Source organism: Anopheles ziemanni, chromosome 2 (genome assembly GCF_943734765.1).
Source record: "Anopheles ziemanni chromosome 2, idAnoZiCoDA_A2_x.2, whole genome shotgun sequence".
Taxonomy (NCBI): domain Eukaryota; kingdom Metazoa; phylum Arthropoda; class Insecta; order Diptera; family Culicidae; genus Anopheles; species Anopheles ziemanni.
In genome coordinates, this window is record NC_080705.1 from 80,253,002 (window position 1) to 80,276,662 (window position 23,661).

General features: G+C 46.2%; 5 protein-coding genes across 5 annotated transcripts; 3 read left to right on the forward strand and 2 right to left on the reverse strand.

The window, feature by feature from the left end:
- Window positions 1–3,210: 3,210 nt before the first annotated feature.
- Window positions 3,211–6,187, forward strand: LOC131293952 (uncharacterized). Its single transcript, XM_058322001.1, has 3 exons — window positions 3,211–3,532; window positions 3,710–3,888; window positions 4,946–6,187. The coding sequence occupies exons 1-3, from the start codon at window positions 3,415–3,417 to the stop codon at window positions 5,231–5,233; spliced, it is 585 nt and encodes a 194-aa protein (XP_058177984.1). The 5' UTR covers window positions 3,211–3,414; the 3' UTR covers window positions 5,234–6,187.
- Window positions 6,188–14,375: 8,188 nt separating this feature from the next.
- LOC131285905 (uncharacterized) lies at window positions 14,376–19,390 on the forward strand. The gene is made up of 5 exons (XM_058314762.1): window positions 14,376–15,819; window positions 15,862–16,271; window positions 17,128–18,234; window positions 18,406–18,716; window positions 18,790–19,390. The coding sequence occupies exons 1-5, from the start codon at window positions 14,376–14,378 to the stop codon at window positions 19,388–19,390; spliced, it is 3,873 nt and encodes a 1,290-aa protein (XP_058170745.1).
- Window positions 19,391–20,346: 956 nt separating this feature from the next.
- LOC131282939 (uncharacterized) lies at window positions 20,347–21,071 on the forward strand. The gene is made up of 2 exons (XM_058312486.1): window positions 20,347–20,600; window positions 20,669–21,071. Exons 1-2 carry the CDS (start codon window positions 20,424–20,426, stop codon window positions 21,041–21,043), a joined length of 552 nt encoding a protein of 183 aa, XP_058168469.1. The 5' UTR covers window positions 20,347–20,423; the 3' UTR covers window positions 21,044–21,071.
- On the reverse strand, window positions 21,068–22,265 carry LOC131282938 (tRNA N6-adenosine threonylcarbamoyltransferase). The gene is made up of 2 exons (XM_058312485.1): window positions 22,088–22,265; window positions 21,068–22,022 (listed from the first exon to the last, which is right to left on the reverse strand). The coding sequence occupies exons 1-2, from the start codon at window positions 22,200–22,202 to the stop codon at window positions 21,100–21,102; spliced, it is 1,038 nt and encodes a 345-aa protein (XP_058168468.1). The 5' UTR covers window positions 22,203–22,265; the 3' UTR covers window positions 21,068–21,099.
- A 118-nt stretch (window positions 22,266–22,383) lies between these two features.
- LOC131280999 (protein YIPF1) lies at window positions 22,384–23,586 on the reverse strand. Its single transcript, XM_058310251.1, has 4 exons — window positions 23,442–23,586; window positions 23,173–23,366; window positions 22,822–23,109; window positions 22,384–22,756 (listed from the first exon to the last, which is right to left on the reverse strand). The coding sequence occupies exons 1-4, from the start codon at window positions 23,584–23,586 to the stop codon at window positions 22,490–22,492; spliced, it is 894 nt and encodes a 297-aa protein (XP_058166234.1). The 3' UTR covers window positions 22,384–22,489.
- Window positions 23,587–23,661: the final 75 nt, after the last annotated feature.

The window sequence follows — 23,661 nt, forward strand, 5'->3', positions numbered from 1 at the left end:
TGTTTTCGTTTGATAATTAATTTAATTTATTTTCCCTTAATGTTTTCTAATTCACATTGTATGGAGGAAATCCTGTTTATTCATTATTGTCTTTGCGTGGAAACAACTGTACCATTCACCTACTCTTACTCAACATTTCTTTACACTCGCGACTCTACACAAACAGTGTCTACTCACGCTTTTCAGATCGTTCGGGAAAATTTCTTCGGGGTTTTAAGTGAGTTGCCCTCTGTTTGTATTCGTTTGTGAGAGCGATTCGGTACCCTTGCCGAAAGGACCCCAAGATGTGGGGGAAAGAAAACGATTAACGTTCGAATACATGGCGTGAGGGTTCCTAACAGCACCGGGTGTATGTGTGTTTGTGGTAGCAAAATGCAAATCGCGTTTGCCACCCTTCGGGAAAAAATGGACACCCTTCCACCACGCGTCTGGACCGAAAACAAGGGAACCCGAACGGTCAAATTTGATCAGGGATTTTTGTCTGATGCTTTCTCAAGACGTCGCTTTTTGTCATTTTGTGCTATCGATATATTGTTTATTTTAAATAATTCGAACAACTAATTGATAGATTACAATCATGTTTTTGTCAATGAATAAATCAAAAATATGGCAAAGAAAATTTCCTTCCCTTTTATTGAGACGTTCGGTTGTCGCGGATAATTTTACCGGAAAGTAAACGTTCGCCAAGGGTTTCCGCCGGAATGAGGTCACTGGAAGAAATAGTCGGCAAACGCGTACCCAGGCACGCCAACGGCTGAAAGCGAATTTGCTCCGGGCGTTTCTTTACGTGGAAAGGATGTGTTTTGGTTTTCGGAGTGTAGGTGTTTCCATTAGGGATGATGGAAAACATAGGGTAGGGAAATACACCACCAATGTTATGTGTTGTTGCCGTTTCCGTTCGCCGGCGAGAATATGCACCGGGCGTTTTGCGTAATGCGCCTTACCGTTTGCCTCCCCCTGCCCCGGTCAAAGGACATCAAATGCACGGGTATGAAAAAATACACACAAGGGACCAGGGAGCTTTCCCGACCCGGGAGTGGAATGAAAATTAGCACGAACGTGGACATCCACTTTGGCACACCTTAATTGCTAGCCATATGTGGAACGGCTTGTTTTTGTTTGTGTATGAGTTTGCCTTTGTTTGTGAGCGAGTTTTTGTCATCAAACACAAAAACCAAACAAATTAACGAAGGTGGAGCTTGATGAAGAGTGCAAGTCGAGTATGAAGAATGAAGCATTTCTTAAAGTGTTCCCTCACGACACCGGTGACCGATTCGGGGACTTTATGCTGGTCGTTTCGGCTTTCCATCGTGGAAAGCCAGCCGAACGTGCGGGTTTGGCGTGAATTATGGTTTTCGTTCAGCTTGTATGAGGTCATTGTTCCAATTGCGACCGGTGACCGGTGCCGTGCTACAGCTCGTTCTGGCGTCCGGTCAATGTAAGAAATGGGAAAATAGGGCCGAAGAAATTCTGTGTTTCGCAAACAAACACAAAGCGATGTAGGTACGGCACCGGCAACATAATCATGCGTGATCAAGCGTGTTTTTTGATGGTTTAATTAAATAGCTGACGCTCGGAAATGTTGCCGGTACGTTTTAATTTAGGAGATTGGATTTTTTGTTTGCTAAATATTAGACCACGAGCGGCTCAAGTGTGATGTTCATAATTTGATAATGTGAAAGTACATTTATCTATGGTATATCTTCACAAGTAATCTAATTTCATTTTGTAATTGAAACATTCCAAATGAGGTCATCCAACATGGATAAGAACCTAGTTTTTTTTACTAATGCCATTTTTACAACCTCTCACGCAACATTTCGGAAATTTGTTTTTTATGTTAAATAGTGCAAAATATGCGTGTTACATCTTCATTCGATTTATTACTATTTCGGGTAATACGTAATTTGAACACTCCGAACTGGCTTCATATGACGTAATACACCGTGATTAAATTTGTTTATTATTTTTTGAATTATGATTTTTAACAAGACTTTAGTCCAAGCATTGACCGTTTATTTTTAAAATATTTAAATAAAATGGGAGAACAGGAAATTAAACAGAATCAAAACATATTTATGGGATTGCACTAATATATTGAAAGATAGAATATAAAGTACACATGATTCATTTGAAGTTTTTGATGGCTAAAATGAGAAAAAATCATCAAACGTAGACTCAATTCCAGCGAGATTTTTTCTGTTGAGTCGTATCTACACAAGTTTTGGAGAGTATATGTGAGGAACGAAACAGTCCCAATTCATATCGTTGTTTAATATTCAAATGATGTGATGTTTCATAATGTAATTTGTGTCCGTTTTGCGCCATTGATTGATGGTTGAGGGTTTCAAATTTCCTGAACCAAATTATACACTTCCCAAAACATCCCTGATTTGCTAGAACTTGAAAGCAATAATTCTATTCAATTATTTTTTCCAATTTTTCATAGCACTACAGCGTCGTTTGGTCCTCTGGAAGTGTTTTCTACCATAAATCCATGCTTTTCCTTTGAAACCCCACAAACGGACACTTTGAAAATGCTCGGTAGTGCGCACGCTCGGAAGAGTCCTTCCAGCTCCAGCAGTGTCATCCTGACGGAAGGATGAACACCCTGCCAGGTCCTTGTTCATTTTTCCGTCAACGCTACTGCACGGGGTCAGGCTGCCCCGCAGCAGTGCATATGTGCGGATGTAAATCTTGCCACACTCTGCACACAGTCGGTTTCGCTGGCAGTCCTGCGTTCGGTCGCTCGTTCGGAACAAATCGCTGCTTCCAGCTAGGTGTCCAGCTGGACGAAACGGGTTGCAAAGGAACGATGGTGGCTCCAACAGGATCAAAGTAATTGTAGGAGGCGGAACGATTCGCTGTGGGGTTGTGTTTATTAGCGAAGGCAGCAAACCGTGCACCCGTGGCTGGTGTGTGTTTGTTTGTGTGTTTGAACGTGAGGATTTGAAAAAAGGGGACATCCCCCTCGCACCTCTCCGGAAGTATCAAGCAAACGAAGGAATTGCTTGCTCGTGGGTGTTCTTCCTCTCCTGCTTCACGCATCGTTATGTGATCCAAGGAATGTTTGTAGTCGCCATCATTACACAATCTACGCGAAGCACAGCGTATCCTTCCTATGCAGTGTGAACAAAGGGAGCGAACGCTGTCAGTTTGATCTTCCTCAGCGAATCCCGAAGCCCCCGCGGCCCTGCTGGCACTGGAATAGTAAACGTTAGTGCGCTGGGAGCAACAAGCATTGCTTGGCATACATTCAGGCGCATTCCTGCACGTGAAAGGAAAGACGACAATCGAGGCATCATTTTCGAAACCGAGGAGACGTCGTGGCTCTTCATTCAAAGGAGCTTTTTTACAGTAGGAGTGGTGGTGGTGGTGACGGTGTGGAGGTTTAGGAAACATCATTTGCAGCCTATGTGGGCAGCACTGCGCGACACGGCAGTCGGTTTGCTTGCCGAAATTCACTCACTGCAGAATGAAGCAAAAATGTCAATTATAATAGCAATTGTCTTTATGGGATTGCTTGAGTTAGGTAAGTCGTGTCCTGCGGCAATATCTCCCCCTGCTGCACCTTCGCATGCACACCCTCCTCGGTTTCCCTTCCCAGTTGTTCGGGTAGTTTACGTGCTGTCAAAATACGGTCTTCTAATGTGGTGTCGTTTGTAACTCTCTCCCTCTGTCTCTCGCTCTCTCCCCGCCACCCGTACAGGCCGATCGCAGTACCTAACGAACACTGTACATAAGACATCAGCTGCAACGGAGAAGATTAATGATCTCTGGTGCTACTCGTGCAACGCCACCGACGATGGCGAGGCGTGTATCGAGCTGTCGTCCGGAAATAATGCGTCCTACGTTAAAAAGTGTAACACGGAGGAATTTATCTGCATGGTAAGTCTGAATTCTGTCGAAGCCACCAACCATCCCGATTTTAATGGTGGTTACGCTATCAGGTTCGTTCGACGCATCAGGATCATAAATGTCAAAGATAGTATGTGAAAGCACGTGTACGTGTATGTGTTCGAATATAGGGCAATGGGCAACCGCGTGTAACATCATCAGCATGGTACAGGTTGACAACCACCGAGAGCCGGAGGTGAATAGAACAGGACAGTGGAGGGTTGAGGGAAAAAAGTGGGAGAGTTTCGCGATTTGACAAACGGTTTCGTATGACACGACACAGTAAACAGTGCAACAACGTCCCATCGCTGCAGCGGAGCCTGCTAGGATCGTCCCAATGGAAACACAAACCCGCTGAGACTGTCTGACAACATTGGCGAGGCGGTACGGTATCGGGTTATTTTTGGAATGTTTCATCCACACTTACTTACTGCCATAAATTTTGCACTTACTGTGCGACGACTGGCGAGCGAGTTCTATTTACTGTCCCTCCGGTACATAAACACAAACACACAAACACAATGTTCAGGATAACGCTAGGAAGCTTCCGGCAAACGGGGAGCATTTTTGGGGGGAACGTTCCGTCACAGGAGAGATAAATTAAAACCCGAATCGATAAGGTCAACCAGAGGACCATCTATCCTTCCCGCGCGATTCTCATATATTTTGATGGAGTGTTATTGACAAACGTGTTGGGCCTGGAAGCGCTACTGTTTGCCGGGTTAATTTTGGGCTACGAATGACGTCAGTTGCGAGCGGTAAATTAAAGGATCATAATTGAATTATGATAAGATTTAGGTTTGACGGTAGACAGTTCTATGAATGGCATGGAAGATAGATCTTATAACATAGAGCAGTGAAATATTAGGGAAAAAGTAAGGTTTATTCGAATTATTATATGATAAGAAATTAAAATTGGTGATAAGCCAAATGAGGCTTAACTCGTTTTTGTCATGCTTTTTGTGGCCAAAAATATTATATAAATAATCTAAAATGTAATTTTGATCAGCTTTCACTGAGTAACAAATTTCCTTCCCATCCTTTTCAGGTCAAGCAGTTTTCCTACACGACCAGCACGGAAAACTCTACCTCGACGCCGAAGCTGTGGTCGCTCGAGCGTCGCTGCATCAGCAGCTGCGAGGCGGGTTGCATAATCATAGGCGAACGGACGAAGCTGTACGCGTGCACGAGCTGCTGCGAGAAGTCGCTTTGCAACACCGGCAAGGCGCGCTCGACGAACCTGATCGGTCACTTCCGGCGCCCACCGGTGGCCCTGGCGTTCGGTGCTCTAGTGTTCTTTAGTGTAACGAAACCCTTCTGGCCCGGGGTGCTCTAGTCGGGTGGGCGTAGTAATCGTAACATATTCTAAAATCTCTCAATCCCCCTCACTTTCATCCCGATCGAACTCCCCCGTTACTAATCACAATTTTCAAATGGACAAATTACTCGTAATTTTGCAAATGGACAATTTCTTTCTGTCCCTCTTCACCAAACCCTAGTGGGAGTGTTCTGTATCGGCACGGCGACGGCCGCTGTGAAGGAGTTTGTTGCGTAGAACGTTGTCATCTTGGGACCTTTCGAAGTAAAGTTAGCTATAAGGACATGTTGCTGAAAATCACAAATTGTAGTACTTTTTAAAAAACCATACCAAATGCCCTTTGACTTCGGGCTGAAATGTCATAAAAAGCTTAGAAAAATGGCACTCACCCTTTTTCCAAACCACCTCATCCCTAAATCTCTTTCTCACACACCCGCACACCCAACCTGCACCACCCCGCGTTTTCATTCAATACATTCTAATCTATGTCGTTCGTTCCATTTAGATAGAATTTGAAAAACAAAACAAAAACAGACGAATATTCTCGAATTATTTCGATTAAATTAAACATATTGTTAAAACAAAACAAAAAAATATCTTAGTGCACAAGTGGAACAAAGTTGTTTCGAGGTATAGGATTTAAAGAGTGAATTTTTATTCCAATTTCAAACACAATTCTCATCTACACGCGCCATAAACGGGCCCGGAAAGGGCGAACACAAATATGACACACAAAGAAAACCTCGTGCCACACACCGGACACACACGCCACACTAGAAATGGATCTTACACAAATTTGATAGTAGATATAAGAAACTAGCAAACATAAGCCGCAGTGAAGCAAATGAGTAGAGTAGGTATCACAACACGGAAAAGTGAGTGACATCTTGCAATGAATCGATTTTTAAAGACATGCGAACAAGATTCTTTTAAACAGAAAACCAAGCAAAAACCATCGGTTTCTCGATGATCTTTTTTTAATCTTTAAACATTTATTTTGCATTAAACCATGTTCGAGGGGCAAAAGAAGTGGTTTTAAATAGAAACAGAACATTATGATTTATTCGATATGTTCGAAACAATTGTATGACAAACGTATGCTTTGTGGATTGGTTTAGTTTAGTGTGAAAAGTTTTTTTTTTCTACTAGAACCTATTATAGGGTAAGGGCAAAAACAACACACTTATTCGAGAACCGATTGACACACGCAGCCACATACCTACTTAAACAGAAAAGCGAATGCCAATGGTCCAACTGGACAGCCAAAAGATTTAAAGCAAAGTAAACCAAACGAAACATATAACCATACACAAAAGCTAAGAAGCACAAGAAACCACAAACAAACGTAACGGAAAGAAGTGTCAAAGTAACGGGAAAAGTAAAAGTAAATATCATTTTATCATGTTTTCGTCTTGTTTAATGTGAGAATTGTTTTCCAATAATACGCATAGATTTGATGCAATAAAAATTTTAATGATACTAGTAAATATAGTTTAATTTTTTTTCAGTTTTCAATACATTTCACTGAAAAGTTTTCCATACGCTCTCCTGATACTAAACTTATTTGAATGATAAAAAAAAAAACATTAAATATCCTTGAGTCAAATGACCTAATATTCTTACTACGAATGTAATCATTTTTATTGCGTAGTTTCATGATCTAAAATCTTGTATCATAACCTGTTCTTTTTAATTTTGAAACTATATTGTCTGTTTTTGATTTTACTTTTAACTCTAAATATGTTCAAGCAGTTTGCCGATCCTCGTTAAGTTATCTTTTAAAATTAAATAGATGTGTCAAGATCTCGCAAATATTTTTCTAATGTATCAACAACCTGTTTGTTGCTTGATACGCTAGCATTAAATCAACCCAACATCTAAGATCTTTATGCTTTAACCTTGAAACATTTGTGTATCTGCAGAAGTATAACATCAACGAACCAACCCTTCAATTATTCATCCTCCTCTGTCCCGATTCATAAGTCCACTCCATTTTGGGTGACGAATGCATGCGTTAAATATTAAATCAATGTTCAACCGGCAACGACAAACAAACCGTGCACGCGGATGATATAACATCGGCACCTCAGATTCCCGAAGGCCGCACGGCGTGTGACTTGGGCGCGTTGATCGCGATCCGATGAACAATGTGTGTATGCGTCGAAGTTGATGATGATACGAGTAGTGCGATAGCGTGACCATCGACCGCACCGAAAACGTGCTCGTTACCAGCGCCACGGTTCAATTGAGGCCACCGTGCGGTACGTGCACGGTTTTGCAGCCGGCATTGCGCAGACAATTGGCGGGATTTCCAGCGGAGCAGAATTTCTTGGACCCCGCGTTCCGAGAGGAACCTTGGGGAAATGGCCACAATGCGAACCTCCTACCACACGGATCTGAAGGAAACCAAAAGTAACGCACCCTCGCGTAAATCCGAGACCTTTCGTCTTGTTTCTAGGAACTACGTATGGAAATGGCGCAGCGGACCCATCCAACACACCCCAAAGCGTCAGCCGGCAGAAGCAGTGAAGTGGATTTATGAATGAATCGAGTAGATCCGTGTTATGCAATCGCTGCTCGGCCGCATCGAAGCTCGGTAGTACACGAAAGATGTTGCTGAACGCGGGAAAAACCCAGACGCTCCGGCAAGAAACCTTCTTACAAACCACAACAATCATCGACTCGTCCGGGTGGCATTAGGTCGCGTGCCGTTGGAGGGGTTTTGGAGTTCGAGTTCGATGCCGGTACAAACACCGAGATTGGCGAATTGCTTTGGGGTGCAATAGAAAACTCGCCGGGAAAACCCCGGCGTTGTGCGACCTCAACGAAACGAAATCCATCGAGCTGCAGCTGTCCAGCGAGTGTTTCGGTTACGACAAACCCACCAACGTCATCAGCTGGTGAGGTGAGCTAGTTTTTCAACTAAAGCAATGAGCTTTTCGCACGGGGGTAGTGAACCGTGCCGGTTATGCCCTCGATTTGAGTTTTGTGTCCGGTTCGTATAGGTCTCCAGGATTTGAAACGGAACGAGCCTTCATTTGTTAGGTGATACACCTTGAATTAAATTATTAAAAATTATGTTGCATTGACAAACGATTTTCGTGTGTTGTAAACGATTAACGTGTTGTAAATTTGGTTTTATTTTTACTATTATCATTGTCAAACTCATAAAAGAATTTCTCTATGCATTTGATAAACTACCTAACATTTAATTTTGTTCACTTCTAACGTGGAACGTTAGGTTAACGTGGAACGTCAGATTTCAAAATGAACAAAATTTATTTAAATAGTTAAAATAAATTTATTTTTTTAAGTTTATCTTGTTAAGTACACAAATTTTTGATTTTGAAAAATGATATGTTTTCAAATCAAGCTAAAAAACGCTTGTTATCAGCAAAAATGGGTTTAAAACACGGCGTAAAAAGTTGTAGTCCGCTATTTACAAACATTCACTAGGACAATTCTTAAAATACATTTCCGTCCGGCCTTCATGACGCCGTCAACAAAAGGGAGATACGATTGCATTAACGCAAAGGAATCCTCTCGACCGAGCCGGCGTCGTGTCATGGTCAAAAGGCACCGGAGAAGCACAAATCGCTACCATAAAGCTATCCATCTGGCGAAACTCTCACTACCTTTACCTTTCTTTCGCTTCCAGCATGGGACAGTCGGGTTGACGCACACCGCCACCGTCTGCGGACCGTAGGGCGAATTGCATAATCTTTCTCCACACGGCTTTAAGCTGTATTGCAATGGGGATCCTTGCCGGCGAAACAAATCCCGGATCGTGTAGCACGTTTCGTTACGAGCCCGAGTGAACGATTGGGGGCAAACTATTAAACATGTTATTACATTTGCTCGTTGCATTCTGAAATGCAGCACGGTGGTTTGCGTTTTAAATTGTGCAGACACGCAGGGACATTGATGTCTGGATGGCGAAATTGCAAACCAACATCCGGGACTGAAGGTGACGCTAGCTGTTGGTGGAAGACCCGGGCTCAGATCACAGAGCGAATGCTAATGGGACAGATTCCAGGAAGGTTGGAGCTGTTTTTTGCAAAGATTGCTAAATGCCATAACACAGGATCATCTATATCAAATTATGTTTAGTAACAAAATTATGAATATCCAATTTAATGCATTAACAACACTAATTGCAATTTGGAATCAATACACTATGATGAAGGTGCCTTTAAACTTTCTCAGATTTTTTTTTCATTTTATAACATTTTATCATTTTTCCAAAATTTTTGATGAAAAGCATTTATTTTATTTAAAAAGTATTTATTTTCAAACAACAACAACCAATGTATACATGAAACAATGCAAAAATGTGACACAGTAAAGCTAAAAAATCAAACTAAAACACAGCATTTTATCTACTTACTCTGAAACCGATATGACAGAAAAACAAAGAAAAAGGGATAAGAAAAGTGCCATCGGCCTTTGTAGGTCAGTTTCCGAAGAAAGCACAAAAAATCAAAGCAGTCCGACGGGCCTGTTTATCGATCGCGTACGAAAGACTTCAACGCTTCGTAGAGCGAGGAACCCGAAAAGCGACGCTGAAGTCATCCGCTACCAGCAGTTCAGCTATCGGTCGAAATTTCGGAAGTGGCTCATTTTATGTGTTTTTTTTTCTCTCAATTTGTTTTCTCCATTCAATCACGATGATTCATCTGCTCATGTAATGCCTGCTCACGCGGTCAACATGTTCGATGCGGTTGCGATTCGGTTTAGGCAAAATGTAGCGTAATCTTTCTCCCCACCCCCGGGAAGGAGCAGCCTTCGCCACGAAAGTCGGCTGCTCATGATGTCAATAAACCATTCCCTCCCAAACCCCCCACCGATCCCAGCCTACACTTGGTTTCCCCCCTCATGCTCGGGTTGTGCCGTTCTTCCTTTCCGGCGACAACCCGGCGTGCACCCGGGAAGGCGGGAGAAGTGTTGACGAACGGCGTCATCTTGGCGTCAGCGTCTTTGTCTCGCGAAGGAGGTAGTGAAAGAGAAAGTACTCACACATACGCCCTCGATGGTAAAGATCTCCCGGAGGCCAGCCCGTTCCTGGAAACGTTTGGGGCTTACGTTCGGGGCACGTTTCGCTCCAGCTCCCAACGGTTCCCAAATAAAAAAGGAAAACATGGACCACTGTCTTACGTTTGTGTGTGTGTATGCGGGTAATCGAGACGCTTTTCCTTTCGTTTCACTCCCCTTCGTCTGCTTCACTCGCTCAATTCGGTTACGGTAATTTCTTGAATCCGACGTCTCGGCTTCGGATGCGGATCTTGTAACCGGGTTTTCGTGGTGAGTGTTCCGTGGCGAAAAACCGCCGACCGGCACCGCCCGTAGCAAGCGAGAAAGAAAGACGTGGCTCGATCGGAATCGAAGCGGGGGAACCGTAAGAGCGGGAAAGGTAAACAAATGAAGCTCGGTTTTGGAACGCCGCGGATCGGCAAGGTTTTTTACCCTTTTTTCTCGCCGCTTCGCCGTGGCGCGGTGGGGTTCTATAAAACAATCCGGTTGCCGTTGGCCGAAGTCAGTTCGAGTAGTGCAGCCGACCAGGTGCAGTGGCAGCAAATGGTAGTCCGATCGCCACAGTGAAAGCCCAGGATTATTGGGTACGTTGGTTTAGCGAGGAAGAAATTGCGAACCTTTCGAGCCGAGTGAATGTGAATATATAAAGTGAAAACATACCGAAATCGCATCCGTGACCAAGTGTGACAAAGTGAAAAACGGTTCGAAAACTGCAGTGACACGCCTGAGCGAGGAAACATTTCCCCAAGAAGGCGTCGAGCTTCTGGCAGGAAAAGCGAAACAAAAAGGTTTGTGGCAAAAAGTTATTGAAAGCTAAATCAAAACACGATCATCAAACCGTGCAAGTGGCTGGTAAAAGCATCGTGAGTTCAACCGCCTGAGAATGGTTTCATTCGGTACCGCAAACTGATGTTCGCCCAGCCTCCACCGTTGATCGATGTTCGAAGAAACGAAAAAATTGGTATAACGGTGCTTAGCTTACAGAACGAAAGAATTATGATCGTACACAAAACGTGGAAACGATTAACGGCCGGTTTCGTTTGGAAGATGCAATCAAAACTCTCGTCCAAGACGAAAGGGAAAGGTTTCGTTACCCCGTGCGCCGATGATGTCATCTGGCAGCGCACGGCGAGGGAAAGTTTCATAACTGTTCTCTTTGCCGTACGTGGTTGGGCTTTGTTGTGCCCGGTGTGAGTTCTTTGAACTTTGGAGAATTTTAATCCATACTAAGAGGATGATTTGCTCGAAGCTCGAACCCATTCATTTTAATCTCATTTGTAACGGCAACATTCTGGTTCGTGTTTGGTTTCTTCAAGATTGATTAGGATATTTTTATTAAACCGTTATGCTTTTGCAAGAGTTGAATGTATAAAGGGTATATGTGTCGAATGCTATATGTTTATTTATTTGAATGTAGAGGAAGTTACTCTAAAAATTGCTTATTAAGTCAACATGTTTCCGGGAAAGTTTTATAATCGACCATAAAATCATTAAAAAATTAAGAGCGACATCATTGTATGTAAATCTGTTGGAGTAAAGTTAAAAAATTCAAGAAATTGTAAAAAAAATACCATTTGACTGTCTACCATGAGAAATGCTACCTTCTTTGTCCCACAAGTAGAAACGTGACCTGCTCCATGTTCCGCAATTGTTTGACTAGCCGTTGGTTGTTGTACAATCCTCCCACGCTCAAGATTTACCATCCACAATCTCGAACCCGACGTGGTTCTCCCAAAAAAGGGGTGGATAAGGAAATTATTCAATTTCACTTTTCCATATCCTCAACACCACCAGGCCATCGCCAGTTCACCGTTTTCGTCCGGATCCGGGCAAAATCTCACGCAAATAAACGCACCCACGAGCAGCCACAAGTTGCACCATTCGCCAAATGGACAGAAACGGCCATTGACGCTCGTCAGCGGGATCGCGTAGGTGTATACCTTCGCATCGTACGCAAAATTACTAGAAGTTAACACTAGGAGAGGGTAGGGAAATAAATAAAAACCACAAGAAATACACACACACTCGAAAGCGAAAAAGTTGAGTTAACGCAATCATCTGCGCGGGACAGCGGTTTGCGTCGACGGGTTATGCAACCCAGACGACATCGGAACGGTAAATGTAATATACAGGGACGAACCAAGCCGGGACGGCCGGGAGGTGCGAGGGTCCGTGGGCGAGGACACGACCTCATTTCAGAGGTGACGACGAACTCCGCCTGCGAAAGTGCGACTACCTTCCTTAGAAGGGAGTCAGGATGAACCGACATTCGGACGGGAAGTTTGTGCCAATCTGCAATAAACTTGGATAACACATTTTTCTGTAGCTTCCGGTTCCGTTTCAGCAAGAGAGAGGACACAACATTTTTTTTAAAAGGAGACTTTGACCTTTTACATAAACTTTAAAATTAGGGCATTTGCATTGATCATAGTTATCTTCATGATCATGATGATGGCTACATTGACGCACTTAACCCCTTTTAGTTGATGATCTTGATTCATTAAAAAATAAAAAATCTCTCCCAATTGTTTACAGACGATGTTTTAATCTCATCTCGTGAGTGCAAGCAAATAGGTTTTCTTGAAATAGTGTTCCAAGAACAATAGCGCGCGATCTCTCGGATTAATTCATGCTCAAGATCAACTCTTTTAGCGAAGGTTCACCACTCATCCTCTTTGTTTCTCGAGAGGAACAGTGTATCTGCACTGAAGTTCCTGCACGCGATCATAAAACGATCGCTTTCGCAGCCTTCTACTATCGTCTTCGTTTCATCTTGGCTCGCGTAAAAGTAAAAGTTTTACGGCACCCACCGCAACCGTCTGGCACGCTTTTCCGGAGCATTTAACGATTCTTCCTGCTTTCAAGTGCATTATCTAAGCGCTTGATAGTTGGCGCCTCCTTACCGGAGCAACCGGTTCGTTGATGTTGTTGCTAAAGGGGTACCATTTTGCCAAAAAACCTTCACATACACCAAGTCTTGTTTCGTTTTCCCACATGCCATTGTGTTGTGGATTTTCTTTATTAACATTTTCGAGGCCACCATCCACCGGGAAGGGCGGATGCATAAGATTTTAAAACTCCACACAACATATCTTCCCCCCCCCCCCCCCTCTCTCCCCGCTCGGTGGGGCGAAAGGTTATTGTTTGCCGTTACCTCAACCGTCGCTGAATGCACGAGTGAACGAACGGGATCAAAACTAAAAGGTCTCGGGCTTTGTGTTTTATGCTAATGTTTCCATTTTCTTTCTGGTTCGCTGGGCCGAGATGCCGAGATCCCGAGACCAATTTTCCTTGCAAACGACCATTGGCGGTACGGTGCCATGTTTATCTTGCAAGTGATGCACCGGGCAGGTCAAAGAGACCACTTTTCACCGTTCTTGTTACTTCCGCAAACAAGCACCCAAATTGCCTTCCCTCGGGTTATAACAAACGAAGCATTAAATTGTGACAACGATGTTTTGTTTTCTTCCACTTAGTGAAAGTGTTTCTTTGGCGGTACATTGTATTTGATAAAATGGTCAACTTAGCTGAATGGATGGTTCATCCAGAAAACAATGTCATGTTCTTGTAGGCAAGTTGATAATGAAACACACAGATAAACAACTTTACCTCTCTAGGGGTATAGATCGTCACGCAAGTTCAACTTCTTCCATCGGTACTTCTTTATATTTTTCACACGTCGAACAAAGCGGCAGATAATTTAATCATCGTCCATACCGAACTCAACCCGCGGTGAAGATCACTTTCGCCTTCACATTTATCACTTCACAGCCAACCTTCCGTTCGTTTGAGAAAGAGACAACGAAGCGTGAGTTATGAGATGTGAGTGTTATTACAACATCGCAGTTGGCCACTGTGTTCGTTAGGTAATAGGAGAAGGTTGGCAAAAGCCCCCCCGAGCAACAAAGTCCCCATTGAAGCACGCGTCCGAGTACGGATTCCCAGTGTGTCCGGTGGTCAACTTCCGCGGTGTTTGGTCGCTGGTCGGAACATGGAAGTGAGGCGCTGGTGGCGCACAAAACACTTCCGGTGCGTAGTGGCGATTAGCAACTGTTGATATTTATGTTTCTTTTTCTCTCTTTCTCCACTTGCGTTGTTTTTTTACAGTCGTAAACTGAACCGAACGAAGATGCGATTGGTAATATCCGCAGCACTGCTGCTAGTGCTGTCGACGGTGGCCGTCAGCGGCGCAGATGAGTGGGGTTGGTTGCCACTGGAGGATGGGCTGCAGGGTGCGGAAAAGGTGCGTGAGAAGCGCCAGGATGAGGGAGTCCTTCCCGCTTCGCAGCAAAACGTGACGGAGGTTGGCGACGAGGACATACTGAACTTCATTCTGGAAGGCGGCCGCCAGGGCCGTAGCCTCGAAGGGTTCGACGAGGTGTACAGCGATCCGTCTGTTCAAGAGGCCATCCAGAATGCGGACGACTCGCAGGCACGGAACGTCATCAAGGAGAAGCTCTGCGAACTTGGCCTGATGCAGTGCGAGTCGGTTCAGGGCAAGCGCCCATACTATCCAATCTACGCCCAACAGCAACCACCCCGTCCGAGACCCCCAGTCCGTGGACCTCCTCCGCCACTGCCCCCGCAGCAGTACCCACAGCAGTACCCACAGCGTCCTCCACTGCCACCTCCGCAGCAAGGTGGTCTGCCCCCGAAACCGCAACATCAGGGTCCCTATGGACCGCCTCAGCCGATGCCCGTCCCTAACCAGGCGCAACACAAGGTTGGCTTCGCTGCACCCCAGCAGCGACCACCATTCGGGGGACCTCCGAACTCGTTCGCTGGCCCCAGCTACGCCTCGGCCTATCCGTCGAAGCCGCTCGGTCCGATCTACGAAACCGATTCGCCACCCTTCGAGTTCGAGCACATCGGAGCGGGTGAGAAGGTGTACGAGAGTCACCAGTTCTCCAAGCCTGGCATCGTCATCAACGAGGGACCACTGGTGAAACCGGTTGAGCAGCACATTCACCACCATTACCACCATATCGATGGCGCCGCCGACTCGAAGACGGTCGTCGTGAACAATCCCGTTCCGGTGGCCGCTTCGGTTCTGAGTGGATCAGCCGTTGTCGGAGGATCAAGTGGTTCCAGTGGTGGCGTCTATTCTGCTGGCGGTGTCTACGGCACAACGTCCGGCATTTCCAGTGGCAACGGATTCTCTCCCCTTTCCGGGGTGGACTTTGACTACAAGGAGCTGAAGGGTGTCAACAGTAACAACGGTTTCGGTCAATCACCGGTGTACGCGTCTCAGACGAAGCCGGTCTTTGAAGGACCTTCTGGAACCTCGTTTAGCCAGGGTGGCGGTAGTCAGAGCCTATACAACCAGGCACCGGCACAGTTCTCCAGCAACTCGCTGTACAGTGGAGAATCTACTGGTTCGGCTTACCAGGGTGTCAACAGTGGCGGATTCCACTCGTCCAACCCAGCGCTGTACAAGAAGGAACTGAACGTTAAGGGTCCGGCGGCATCGAACGGATTGGGAACTTTCGCCGGCAACAACTACAGCAAGTACAGCAGCCAGTACAACAATGGCCAGTACGCGTCAAACGGAGGACAGTTTGGATCGAATGGAGGTCAGCTTGGGTCTACTGGAGGTCAATTTGGATCGAATGGAGGTCAGTTTGGATCGAATGGAGGTCAGTTCGGTTCGAATGGTGGTCAGTTCGGATCGAATGGAGGTCAGTTCGGCTCCAACGCTGGTGGCCAGTATAGCCAGTTCGCCAACAACGGCATCGAAGACTGCGTGTGCGTCCCGTACGATCAATGTCCGGCGCAGGATGTGATCGGTCGCAAAGACGATTTGATTCTTCCGCTCGATCCCCGTAACTTGAAGACCGATATCGAGGCTGCCACCGCCGATGAGGTGGTCATTACCGATGGCAATGGCACGATGACGGTGGTTCGTGTACCGAAAAATGCCACGACCGACTCGTCCAGCACAGCGACCAAGAAGATCAGCAAGCGTGAGGCCGCTGCCGAGAGCAAATCGAGCGACAACGCCAAGGACAAGGCTAACATCGAACCGGTAAGTAGGAAGAACACAAGAATGGAGTTCTGGTACTGTTAACCCCGTTACTGATCTGATTGAAGACAAAATTTCATGCTAACCCTGTTCCGTTCGGCTTGCAATACACTAAACAGAAAACCAAATCGAAACCAACCGGAGGGAGGGTCCACTGTTTTAACCCTCCCCGAACACTAACCACACCCTAATTCCTAACCTCCTTCCTAACTCCTTAACTGCCTGGGACAACACCAAATGGACCACCAAATAAAGGGGGAGATGTTGTTTCTTGCTTATGGCAAAGAGACGATTTTTTGGAGAACAAGGTTCTATCGCGGGTAAGCTTGGAGGGTTGGGAAAAAACTCGCCCTGGATGCTTAGAATAGGGGAGACTACAAGATTTGACCATCACAGCAGCTCCACCTCGTTTGAAGATCGATTCCACCCACCCCAACCAAAGGACATCACTAAAACGGTACACAAAGACAGAATGACTGCTAGTCAGCGGATCTCTTCGGAATTCGGAATTTTGTGGAGTGGCCGCTTTAGGAGGCACTCCTGGCCACCCAGAAAAGGGGGGAAAGGACTTGTCTCACCTGTACAGTCACAACATCACAACAAACGGAAACACACATCCGGAACCAAACAACGCCTTCGCATTCATAGACGCCGTGCGGCACGGGTTCTTAATGGGAGACCACGCTTGCCTATTATTAACACGGTCGACGGAACAGCCTATGCATGTGGTGCGTGTGTTGTATGTGTGCCTTTTCTGTGCGTGTGTGTGTGTGTGTGAGCTTGTGTGTGTGAGACGGAGGTTTTTTTTTTTTAAAATAGTGTCAACTGTCTACCTTTGTACCCAATTGTATTGTTTTAGCGTCTGCTGGGAGGTGGTGGTGGTGGTGGTGGGGACAAGAAGGTGGTCCCCACCTTTGGCGTGTCGTTCGGTTTGCCGTACCCCTCCGGCTACCCGCTCAACCCGTACGGGCCCCATCCGGCACCGAATCCGTACTTCGGTTCGATCGGTGCGAACGGTCTGAATCTCGGGCTGCTGAACGTTAACCCGCTCGTGTCGCTGCAAGTGACCAAGGACGAGTATGGGGACAAGGTACTGAAACCGCTCGTGAACCTACACGTCACTCCAACGGAGAACATTGTGCACAAGATCGGCGGTCTGCTGGCCGCGAAGAAGCAAAACATATTCCACGTGTTCAACCAGCACGAACATTACCATGCGCACCATGGATACCCACGGCCTCCACCGATATATCATCCGCACCACGTGCATGGGCCACCACCGCCGCCATACATCGATGGTCCGATTTTGTCCCGCCCGCCCCCGTTCGGTCCCCACCACGGTCATGGTGGACCGGAGCTTATTTACACCAAGCCTCCGGGACCGGTTTACGGTGGAGGAGCTGGCTTTAATGGGCCACCACCGTTCGTCGGTGGTCCGGGACCATTCGTTCCGCCCGGCGGACCTGGAGCTTTCGGACCCCCTCCGTTCGGTGGGGTCGGACCACGGCCACCGTTCTTCCGCGATGCTTCCTCGGTCGCACCGGAATACGATGGCGTGGAGCTGGGCCGCAGCACCAATGTGACGTTCCAGGGTGAAAGCAACGCGTACCGTCCGGCTGGGAACTTCAAGTACCAGTCCGTCTATCCGCAGAACGCACCGAACGATATCAATCAGAACAGGGCGCAGTACGGTCGGCAGTACCAGAACTATCAGAACGTTGCGCAGGATGTGGCAAGTAACGGCGGTTTTTCAACTCCCACGCAGAACGTACCCACGCCCGCTCCGGGATATGCCGAGGGAAGTCCCATGGTTAGCTTCCCGAACAGTCGACGTCGTCGTGCGACTGACGTTAGCGTACCGGAGTCGCTGGAAACGAGCGAATCGGCTAGCGCCCTCAAAGAGGTCCAAGAAACGGACGCTGGCGGGGCGGCCTCGGTGCAGGAAAAGTCTTTCTCCACCGAAAAGGTAGGTACTTGGAGGGTGGGCGCGCACTTTACGCAGGACGAAATGGCAAAAGAGTCTAAGGTGTTGTGTGGTCTGATAAGGAACTTTGGAAGGAAGAGGATAATATCGCTCTCTTAAGTATCCGTTTGAACGATGTTTATACCAACAATATCTTTCACGTTTTGATAATAGCGACAAGCCTACTATGGACCACGCCCCGGACAACAGCAGCAACAGCAATGCAGTGGACGTCAGGTGTGTTGCCGCCGTCCGGTGTACCGTAATCCTCCGAACCAGAACCTGGGCAAGTGCGGTGTTCGCAACGCGCAGGGCATCAATGGACGTATCAAGAATCCGGTCTACATCGATGGTGACAGTGAGTTCGGCGAATACCCATGGCAGGTGGCCATCCTGAAGAAGGACCCGAAAGAATCGGTTTACGTCTGTGGTGGAACTCTCATCGATAACCTGTACATTATTACCGCTGCTCATTGTGTGAAGACGTAAGTATCACTGGAATATGGTGGATTTATCGATTGCCTGCTAATAATAACCTATTGTCTTCTCGCACATTAGTTACAACGGGTTTGATCTTCGAGTTCGACTCGGCGAATGGGATGTGAACCATGACGTCGAATTCTATCCGTACATCGAGCGGGATGTCATCTCGGTGCAAGTGCATCCTGAATACTACGCCGGCACGCTGGATAACGATTTGGCAATCCTCAAGATGGACCGACCGGTAGATCTTACGAGCGCCCCGCACATTGCACCGGCCTGTCTGCCGGATAAGTTTACCGACTTCTCGGGCCAACGCTGCTGGACGACCGGTTGGGGCAAGGACGCGTTCGGTGACTACGGCAAGTACCAGAACATCCTGAAGGAGGTGGACGTTCCGATCGTCAACCATTACCAGTGCCAGAATCAGCTTCGCCAGACTCGCCTCGGCCACTCGTACAATCTGAACCAGGGCTTCCTTTGCGCGGGAGGTGAAGAGGGCAAGGATGCGTGCAAGGGTGACGGTGGTGGTCCGCTGGTGTGCGAACGAAACGGCGTCTGGCAGGTGGTCGGAGTGGTTTCGTGGGGTATTGGATGCGGTCAAGCCAACGTGCCCGGAGTGTACGTTAAGGTGGCCCACTACCTGGACTGGATCAATCAGGTCCGTGGACGGTTCTAATCTGCGATGGTTAGCCTAGGTTTATTTATTTCATCGAACCAGCGTGTAGTAGCTTAGTGTAAGAGGAAGATATCCACGCGGTGATGGCGAAGGTCGCACGATCACGTGGTAGTAGAGTGCGATTGTTTCCGTAACAACTAAATACTGTCTACTTCTTCAGCTGGACAAGAATACAGAGAGCGTATCCAGCTGGAGTTAAAGTGTACGATGCTGTGCAGGCATTCGAATTGTAAGAACGACTTTGACGAGCTATATTATGTACATTGTGGTAGTAGTAACGAAGAATACCTACTCATGAATAAATTATTTTATTTATTCGTATCTTTGTAATACATGTGTGTTATTTATTTTCTTTTATTTTATTTTTTTGCAAAATTCACGAGAGGCAATCTCGTGAAAATACTAAAAACGCTTACTAAAACCAAAGAAAGATAAATTTTAGTATTTAAAAATTTAGAGTGAAAAATACTGTAATTACACAGCTCCATCTACGGTGAATCTAAGAAACTAACGTAGTTTAATGTCTTGTTTTCCTAGATGACGCTAGTGAGCCCACCAGATGGCGCTAGGAGTATTTACGGCTTAACCGGTTCGTTCGGTGATTTATGACCTTTGAAGGTCATTTCAGAGAACCGGTTGTTGCGAGAAAAAGGGGAAAATTGCAGAAGAGGGGAAAATTGTGAATTCTCGAATTAGAAGATATTTAAAAATAAGTCGTTTGTTATGCTCCATGAGCATATTGATCATTTTTTCATGTTTTTCACTTGTTTCAATTTTTAGCTTGACTACAAGTGCAAATTTAACTTCAACAGCACCTTTCTACCCATCCTTTTTCCTTCCCTTTTTACTCTCCAATTCAATCCAAGCAAGTTTTAGGTCCTAAGTACAACTCTTGACTCAAACTCAACTCAACTTGACTAAATACAACTCATGACATGTTTACGTTTGCCGGGCGGTATTGTTGTTGTCCTACAGTTTACATAATTTCTGTACAGAAAATTGGTACACATTTCTGTGAAATCACACCATAATCATGGCAACGATAAAATACATCGGTCGGACGAACGATTTCCGTGGTAAAACGCTGTGGGAAATCGTGGGTAATCTTAAAAACTTTGGAGTTGGTCGCATCGTGGTGCGTAGCATGTTCGAGCGTTATCCGGAGCCGAGTTTTATGAAAATAGTGAAAGTGGAAGCCCTACCGAATGAGGTGAGAAACAAACAGCAATTGAGACAATTATTGTTCGAATGAAATGAATGTTTGTCTTTGCTTTCTAGGAACCCGCCCGAAAAGTGCGAGTAACGGTGGAGAAAACATTCCGTGGGCAAAAGAGTCCAAATCTGGTGCAGATCGAAAGTGTATCCTACAAGGCGGACTACCGCTTATTGGCGAAACACGAAGAAGAGTCGTACTGCAAACTGGTAGAACGTCAGGAGAAGATATTCCCTCGGGAAATCGACTTGCCACCACTGCTGAAAGAATTCGTCGCACGTGAAACTGGAAAGCCTGCTCCCAAGGTTCCAATCAAACTGAAAGTTGGCCGCGAGAGCAGATACCGTGTGGCGGAAGGTAACGAACAGCCGACGGTTCAAGTTACGATGAACATCGGTAAACCGGCCAGCCCCAGTTTATACGCGAATTGTGAAATCTAATGTGCATTAAATAGTAGTTTATCCTGTGAATCAATCGTTTTAGTTTATTGTTTTCGTTAATCATCTCGCCATGTGACTTCCACCTCGTCCGTGCGGAAGCGTTGCGTTATTGTCGCATCATTCCAGGCCATCCGCGTTCCGCTACGAAACATTTCCCAACCGGCGTGGGCAATCATCACTCCATTGTCGATACAGAACCGTTCATCGGTGGCGAAAATCTTTGCACCCCGTTCCTCACACATTATTCCCATCATTTCCTGCAACCGCACATTGCATCCTACGCCACCGACAATCAGTACCTCATTCGATCCCGTGTGGGCCATGGCACGCTCCGTCGTCTCAACCAGCATCGCAAATAACGTCTCCTGGAGGGAAAAGCAAAGGTCCTCATCGGTCCACTTTTCCTCCTCGGCATTGGCCTGCTTTTTAGCTTGCTTTCCCTTCGGTCGGGCTTTCTGCTCGATGAAAGAAAGTATGCCCGAGAAGCTCATATCCATACCCTTCACCGAGTACGGCAACGGGACGTAGTTCTTTCCCTTTTTAGCCATCTGCTCAATGTTGTACCCGGGGCTCGGATCGTTGGACAGGTGAATGATGCGAGCAAATCGATCCAAACAATTTCCGATCGCAATATCGATGGTTTCCCCGAAGATTCGATACCGTTTGCAGGCGTAGGATATAATTTGCGTGTTTCCCCCGCTCACGTACAGTACCGTCGGGTTTACGGCTTTCGTTATCAATCGCCCCATCTCAATGTGGCCTATACAATGGTTGACCCCCAGGATAGGCTTGTTCCATATTTGCGCAATGGTTCGCGCTACGATTGCCACCGCCAGCAACGGTGGAGCCATACCCGGCCCTTTGGTGTAACACACGACATCGATATCCTCCGGCGAGAGCTTGGAAACATCCAGAGCCCGTCTCAGGATAGCAAGCACTCGAGAACGATGGTGTTGAGCCGTTTCCTTAGGTAAGAATCCTACAATATCAGAAACGTAAACACATGGTTGTTTCTGAAAGTTCGGGATGCATTCCTTCACTTGCCTTCACCAGGTGGGGTTATGTACGTTTCACGTTCGTTGGCGAGTACTTCCCCATCTCGAACGATGCCTACGCCGATTTTATTTGCACTTCCTTCGAATCCTATGGCAATAACCATCGTCGTGTCGTAAAATAGGAACCGGCGATGGGAAAACAAAACTTTCTTGTTGTGATATTTTGATACGATGTCGCCTACTTGAAATGACAGCCGGTTCTGTCTGTCAACAAACTCGAGTTCCTGTGGATTCCAATGGTTTTTTTTCTCGAAAATGTAGGAAATTGATTCAACGCTTGGGATTAGAGCAGGCAAGTTTATTTGCACGTGGATACATCGGTTAACGTTAATATTGATTGATTTACCTACTATTCATGCTTACCTACTTGGGAAAAATTGATATCATATTTTCAAGAACTCTTATGCACTGTCGTATTTACTACGACACTCGTGACGGCTTTGTGCACTGGCTCTTCCACGGGGCCAACCACAGAATCGGGTGCGTGGAAAAAGTAGAGCATGAAACCCGCCGCCAGAGCGAAGTGAGCTACTTCGATCGCTAGCACCACGAATAGTGAATATTTGGATTTTTTTATCGCCGGCATCAGTATCGTGAGAAGTGCGAAGCCGGACAGAAACGCTCCGGTAATAACCAACAGCCATTGGAAAAGAGAAACCTGCAAACATAAAAGTTAGTCCATTATTCACCACAAAGGATATTAAGGAAGTGTTATTTACGTACTTGGATGGTCCACAGCACAGAAACTGGAATGTAGATAGCCAACGAGTAACCGTATATGCAGACCAACGATAAAAGGCTGGGCGTAAGCGGTTCGTCTTCTTCGTCATCGAGTTCGGTTGGCCGTGTGCTCCACTTCAAAAATGCCCACAAAGCGCAGGGCACCACTAACGTGTAGAGAAGGATGGCCGTAGCGGAATAGGATACGAGATGGAAATTGTATCGCCAATGATGATCTCCTGTGTTCTGAAGGTAGCTAGCCATATTCCCAGAGATGGCGATGGCAAAAATCTATTGTAAAACAATACTTTCGTTAGCATCATTCAAATGCACAATGGGTATTTTTCGACCTACCAGAGTCAAAACAATCCATACTGGTCCATACAGATCCGGATTTGTCGCTATTTTCAGCTGCAAATAGTTCGATGGGGCTCGTTTCGGAATCATGGATGTGGCGATCCGATCAACCACAATCATGGTATCAACGTCGAAGAACTTTTGGTAATATTCAAAACTGAAAATAGATGACGATTTTGCTGAGGTGTCGCCTTATCCGATACCCCCACGTAGAACAGGTCGAACGTTAGCTGAGTTGATGGTATGGCTTGATCTTAAACACGTACCGTTGGGAGTGTCTTCATCTTGTCTATCGATGCTGCCTAAAGTCCGTTGCGGCGAGTTAATGTTTATTTGTGCGCTGGTTCCACTTGTTTCCTGTATGAGCGGAAATTCTTTAAACGACAACAAATCGTCCGCAGTCGTCTCCATTTTTGCGACCGTGTTTCACTAGAGTTGTGCGAATAGGAATGGGATTTGTGAATCCGAACCGAAGGGTCTGGTTCA

Excerpts from the sequence above, each read along its gene's own strand:
- LOC131293952 (XM_058322001.1), top strand. The coding sequence starts at position 3,415 with ATGTGGGCAGCACTGCGCGACACGGCAGTCGGTTTGCTTGCCGAAATT. Across the intron at positions 3,533-3,709 it reads TATGGGATTGCTTGAGTTAG|GCCGATCGCAGTACCTAACG; the intron begins GTAAGTCGTGTC and ends CCACCCGTACAG. Across the intron at positions 3,889-4,945 it reads CGGAGGAATTTATCTGCATG|GTCAAGCAGTTTTCCTACAC; the intron begins GTAAGTCTGAAT and ends CATCCTTTTCAG.
- LOC131285905 (XM_058314762.1), top strand. The coding sequence starts at position 14,376 with ATGCGATTGGTAATATCCGCAGCACTGCTGCTAGTGCTGTCGACGGTG. Across the intron at positions 15,820-15,861 it reads ACAGTTTGGATCGAATGGAG|GTCAGTTTGGATCGAATGGA; the intron begins GTCAGCTTGGGT and ends GATCGAATGGAG. Across the intron at positions 18,717-18,789 it reads GCTGCTCATTGTGTGAAGAC|TTACAACGGGTTTGATCTTC; the intron begins GTAAGTATCACT and ends CTCGCACATTAG.
- LOC131282939 (XM_058312486.1), top strand. The coding sequence starts at position 20,424 with ATGGCAACGATAAAATACATCGGTCGGACGAACGATTTCCGTGGTAAA. Across the intron at positions 20,601-20,668 it reads TGGAAGCCCTACCGAATGAG|GAACCCGCCCGAAAAGTGCG; the intron begins GTGAGAAACAAA and ends TTTGCTTTCTAG.
- LOC131282938 (XM_058312485.1), bottom strand. The coding sequence starts at position 22,202 with ATGGTTATTGCCATAGGATTCGAAGGAAGTGCAAATAAAATCGGCGTA. Across the intron at positions 22,023-22,087 it reads CATAACCCCACCTGGTGAAG|GATTCTTACCTAAGGAAACG; the intron begins GCAAGTGAAGGA and ends CTGATATTGTAG.
- LOC131280999 (XM_058310251.1), bottom strand. The coding sequence starts at position 23,586 with ATGGAGACGACTGCGGACGATTTGTTGTCGTTTAAAGAATTTCCGCTC. Across the intron at positions 23,110-23,172 it reads TATGGATTGTTTTGACTCTG|ATTTTTGCCATCGCCATCTC; the intron begins GTAGGTCGAAAA and ends GTTTTACAATAG. Across the intron at positions 22,757-22,821 it reads CTGTGCTGTGGACCATCCAA|GTTTCTCTTTTCCAATGGCT; the intron begins GTACGTAAATAA and ends TTATGTTTGCAG.